At 36.0% G+C, this 5,513-nt stretch overlaps 1 protein-coding gene across 5 annotated transcripts in view; it reads right to left on the bottom strand.

Moving 5' to 3' along the window:
- prorp (protein only RNase P catalytic subunit) overlaps positions 1-5,356 on the bottom strand; it is a 62,363-nt gene extending 57,007 nt beyond the window's left edge. For 2 of the 5 annotated variants that reach the window (XR_007933701.1, XM_028821739.2), the window contains exons 1-2: positions 4,024-5,356; positions 654-701 (exon numbers count right to left, since the gene is read on the bottom strand). Coding sequence is in view for 3 of the 5 variants with exons in the window: in XM_028821739.2 (XP_028677572.1) it covers positions 654-701; positions 4,024-4,955 (980 nt within the window). In the remaining 2 variants the exon portion in view is untranslated. The remainder of the gene's footprint in view (positions 1-653; positions 702-4,023) is intronic. The other 3 variants (XM_028821741.2, XM_051920162.1, XM_051920161.1) reach the window with 3 other exon arrangements.
- Between the last annotated feature and the right edge of the window lie 157 nt (positions 5,357-5,513).

A 5,513-nucleotide genomic window follows, 5' to 3' on the forward strand; every position in this document is an offset into this window, starting at 1 on the left:
CAACACCAACCATTATCTATTTTAAGAAATGAAGGTTTAAGGTTTGACTGTTCATAGACTTGAACACTGTTGAAAACTTTAGGCAAGATCTCAGAGGTGGTCTGCATGCAAGACAATCTAAGAATATTTCCAAACTAGATGCCTACTGCAAGGACGAGTGGTACAAAATTCCCAAAGTAAGAGAAAAGAGACTGTTAGCGGACTTCAAGAAATGTTTGGAGGCTGTTATTTCTGGTAAAGGGCATGTCCCGAATGAGGCACAGTACCTGCATTGTGAGGGAGCGTCAGTTACGGCACTACGGCCATGTAGCGCAATTTTTTTTCCCTATGTGTTAAATTCAGTAAATATATAGTAACTGGGTGTAAAATTGTGTTTGTTTATTCTCAGAAAAGCTATGCTAACTTTTTTCACTTAGACAAATCTATGAAACATATAATTTCACCTGGGTGCTCAAACACAAATATATTAATAAAAAGCATGGCAACATAATATGCATGGCAACATAATAATATATTCAAATAATTAAAATAATTCTTATATTAGTTACCAAATAAGATGTTTAAAACATACACTTAAAATACATAATACTACACACAATTTTAAGACAGCTAACACAAAAAATGCAACATCTGTATTTAAGTATATGAATTACCTTCGTGCTACAGTAGTCCAGCTTCCCTTCCATGAAATATTTGGATCACTAGAAAGATAAGGATTTAAAGATTAGACTTAATACAATGTAAATGTAAGTGAACAATATGAAGGCTATTATAGCATGCAATCTTAATAATAATAATAATAATAATAATTCATTACATTTATATAGCGCTTTTCTCAGTACTCAAAGCGCTATCCACACTCTTATTAAATATGTTTATTTACAAGTGGTGCGCCATCATAAGCCTTATTAAAAAGCACAAAATTGACCAAAAAAAGGTAACATGATAGGTCACTATAACTATTGTCTAGCTCACTTGTCATGGAGGTTATCTGTGATATGAAAAGGTGCACAGATTTCTTACCACACTTATATTTGTGGTGCACAGACTACCCTTCTGCTCTTCTCCCTCTGTATATACTGTATTATAAATACACACACATATATAATATATATATATATATATATATATATATATATATATATATATATATATAGTGCTGGTCTTAGATTGTGGCACTTGAATTTCCATTGGGAAAGCCACAAAAATTGGCTGTGATGCTTGTCACATTAATAAAGCAGTGTAACACATAGGGTGCTGCCACTTAAGTATAGCCACTGAAAGCACTGCTTTCCACATCAAATCTGTGGACTTTAAAGGAGGACTACAAACAACTAATGAAAACATGAAAAGAAAAACTATATTTGTGTGAATTTTGAGAACAAATGAATATATATATAATAATATCTGCTTAAAGTTCACATTATTCGTACTGATTATCCATTCTAATTCCATTCTAAGAATACACTTTCCTATAAAACCACCAACGCCAAGTCACTAGGAAAAGGAGGAAAAGGCAGGAATGGATTTAATGCGGTAATGTTTTACTCATGGACAACGGTGTATGGCATGTTCAAAAGTAAGAGTTGAGATGATCGCATAATATTATCATTACTTATTACTTATTTGACTGAGGATGCCTTTATCTATGGCGACTTACAACATTTGAGATATAATTGATTGATTTTGTTTTTGTTTTTCCAGTTGGAGCACTGGCAGGTGGTGTGACTTGCTAATGGTCACAAAGTGTCAGTAGCAGTTAAGAACCCAAAACCTTAGGGCTGGATGTCCTATGTCCAAATCCTTAACCACTACAAAACTTCTTGCCAATAATTTTAGTCTTTGGTATACAAAAAATGTAAAAAATTGTACACAGAAAACACTTAAGTTTGTTATATAGTATTTCTGAGTAGGTCACATAATCCTGACCATGAGATAACACATGTTCATGTGCTTTATTAATTATCAAAGTGAAGAAATGTTGACATGCGACTGGTGGCATTTGAACAGCAGCAAGTGTGAGATAGTTCTTTTGTGAATTCAGGGGAAGAATATCAATTCGTGTTTACTAGCCAATTAGAATGGTCAAAAGAGGATCTGCAATACAGTTTTTGAACTAGTGACCAGTTTTGCCTACTGAGGTAAATTAAGACGGATGTTTTTAGTACTACAACACCCAGCATGATAAGTGAACTTATGAAGGCCATTTTATTAGAAAAACATTATTTGGTCAGTTACAAATACAAGACTATTTTTGTTATATCAATCAAGATTCAATGTCTGCTATCCAATAAAAATGCATTTCACAGGTATAAAATGAAAAAAAAAATTGTTTCGATTATTTCATGGGAGTGGGCGGCACGGTGGCGCAGTGGGTAGCGCTGCTGCCTCGCAGTTGGGAGACCTGGGTTCGCTTCCTGGGTCCTCCCTTCCTGGAGTTTGCACGTTCTCCCCGTGTCTGCGTGGGTTTCCTCCGGGCGCTCCGGTTTCCTCCCACAGTCCAAAGACATGCTGGTTAGGTGGATTGGCGATTCTACATTGGCCCTAGTGTGTGCTTGGTGTGTGGGTGTGTTTGTGTGTGTCCTGCAGTGGGTTGGCACCCTGCCCGGGATTCGTTTCTGCCTTGTGCCCTGTGTTGGCTGGGATTGGCTCCAGCAGACCCCCGTGACCCTGTGTTCGGATTCAGCGGGTTGGAAAATGGATGGATGGATGGATATTTCATGGGACATATTGGTTTTTTTTGGGCATTGAATTAAAAAATGAAAACAATTTTTCACCATCACATAACATTTTTTCATATAACTCTAGTTTTAGCCATCATGTATAGTTTTTTTCTATCATTTTCACACTATAATTATAAATATCAGTATTTTAATTTAATAAGTTGCTTGAATTAAATATTTTCTAATATTAAATTCTATGTTTAAAGCAAAAGTTATTTTATTTTATAATCAAATCTGAATACAGCTGGACTTGAACATGGTAATGAGTAACAGAAGCAGAGAGCAGCATGTGAAACCAACCGTTAGATGCACGCGTTTTCTCTCTGAGTGAGAGAGCAAACCCAAGATTTACAAAGGGTTCAGAAGGAATGGCCAGCTAGAAAAAAGTTACAGCTTGGCACCAAAAACATCATCATACCAAGCTGTGTGAATCCAAATAAAGCGCCCATACCACTTCTTCATATTAAACTTGGTTTAATGAAGCAGTTGATGAAAGCCCTATCAAAAGATGCAGTCTGTTTTACAGTTGCATATTTATGCTAAATTTTTCTGTGTTTGTCCGAGACTAAACTGAAAAAAGGCCTTTCTGCTAGACATGATATCGGAAAACTGATTTTTGCAGAATTTGATGGTGCAATAAACAACAAGAGGCTTGAGTATCAGTCAAAGAAGACATTTCTATGTTTTTAGGAAACAATAATGGTGCAAATTACAAAGAAACTTAAAAAAAAATTATTAGTTATGTTTACTGATTGGGTTGCAATATGAATCTCAAAGTTCAGTTTTTGGATTTGCATTTTGAATTTCTTTACTGAAAATCTTGGACCAATGTGTGAATAAAAGGGTGAAAAACTCTATCAGGATATCAAGAACATGTAAAGAAGATACCAGGGATGATGGGATGTCTGTCTTACAGTGGATGACTGCTGGATGATTCGTAAGAACGCATCTGAGAAAGTGGACAAATGGTGAGCCATCACATGAAGTTTTGGATCAAACAAAAACTAAGCAGTGACAAAAATCAGAGAAGTTGCATGTTAAACCAATGAATATGTATTGTTGTTTTCTTTACATATATGTTTAAAGTATTAGATTTAATAAATATTTTAATGTTCAATTTATTTAGAACAACATTGTCAACACGATTATTATAATTTGCTTCAATTTTGTACTTAAGTGTGAAGTGATGGAAACATTCCAATAATAGTTTTGTGTTGTGTTCAGAATGAAAAGTTTGTTATGAGTTTAATTTTGCAGACCTCTGTTTACTCTATGAACTGAGTATTGAAAGTACACATACCTTTCAAACCATGATTTTATACTCTTTGCCAGTGATTCACTTGGATATATTTGATTGTTCCTCATGTACACGAGAATGGACATCAGCTTGCTTTTGTTTTCATCCGAGTAAAGTTTATGGTCATAAAAAGCTTTCCAGGTTTCTGGATGAGGGGTTAGATCAGTTGCAAGCATTTCATCATACAGCTGCCATGCAACAGTGGCACAGCCATGCCGGAGGGCTCCAGCAATTACATGCCCATAGTTCCTTGGAGAAGGAGTGATCACCCTCTTAATATCTTCTAGAAAAGTAAGACACTCTTGCCAGTTTTCTGTCTGGCTAAATGATTTAATGAAGAGACTGTAGGCACTTGTATCCAGGACCTTGAATCTACTTTTCATGATCTCGTAAACATCAAGGACCTCTGCATGATGATCGCCAAGAACACAAAGTGTGAGGTATTTGAGAAGCAACTCATAGCTGATAGAAGCATTCTCCTTCGCAACATAAGTCAAGAGGGACTTTGCAACATTCACATCACTTCTGGCAGATACCATCTTTGTCATCATGCTCACTTCAAACTGCCTCTTGCCTCGGTATAGCTCTTTCAATTTCCTCCACTCACTTGTTGTTAGTGGATAGCTTGGGACACTTTCTGTGGCGTTTCTCTCTCTGGCTGTCTGTTCAACTGCTTTAACCGTTTCTTTCTTTTTCACAAGCTGTCCTCTTTTTCTTGCAGCACCAGCTTCAAATGTTGATCTCAGCACATATCGTCGAAGCTGATGTTGCAACTCAGTCTGTTTTGGTTTGCAAAATTTTTTACCCAGTGCACAGGAAGAAAAAGAAGCAATTTTTGGTGTTCTACAATCTTTTAAAAAGGATAAAGTATGTTTATGAATAACAATGCGAGAGGCTCTCTGATATACCAAAAACGGGAGCCCACTGATTGACATCTTCAACCCCAAAATGTCACAGATTATTTAAGGAGGTCAAAGCAGCGATTCGAGCGATGAATAAAAACTTATTATTTGGCTATTTAATACTCGTTTTAACAGAGCTTTACTGCTTCTTTAAAGGAAAATAATCAAATCATCCGGAAATATAGTTAAGTATAACCTACATTTCTCTCATTATGTAGTTACACTCACAAGAGGCAGTAAAACGCGTTGAAAAAATTATAAGAATCCAATTTCGTTTTATAATTTCAGAAAAAACGCCAATAACGATGGAGTTTATGTTACTAAAATTAAACCTTTTAGTGAAAATTATAAATCACCTTTGCACTTTTACATTGCCGCTTTATACACGCGCACACCAGCCATACATTGTCGCGTTTTAATGACTTCATCATCAAATGTCGCCTTAAAATGATGTCTTTCTTTTAAATGGCGACCTCTGCGGAAAGACATAGGTAGAGACGCGGGGCTCTTGGAGGTGATTGGCTCCTGCATGTACACAGACCTCAATGAACATCAAAATCTGTGCAGACTTTGAGTTACAAGAACGTTCTC

Source organism: Erpetoichthys calabaricus, chromosome 16 (assembly GCF_900747795.2).
Source record: "Erpetoichthys calabaricus chromosome 16, fErpCal1.3, whole genome shotgun sequence".
NCBI classification, from domain to species: Eukaryota; Metazoa; Chordata; class Cladistia; order Polypteriformes; family Polypteridae; genus Erpetoichthys; species Erpetoichthys calabaricus.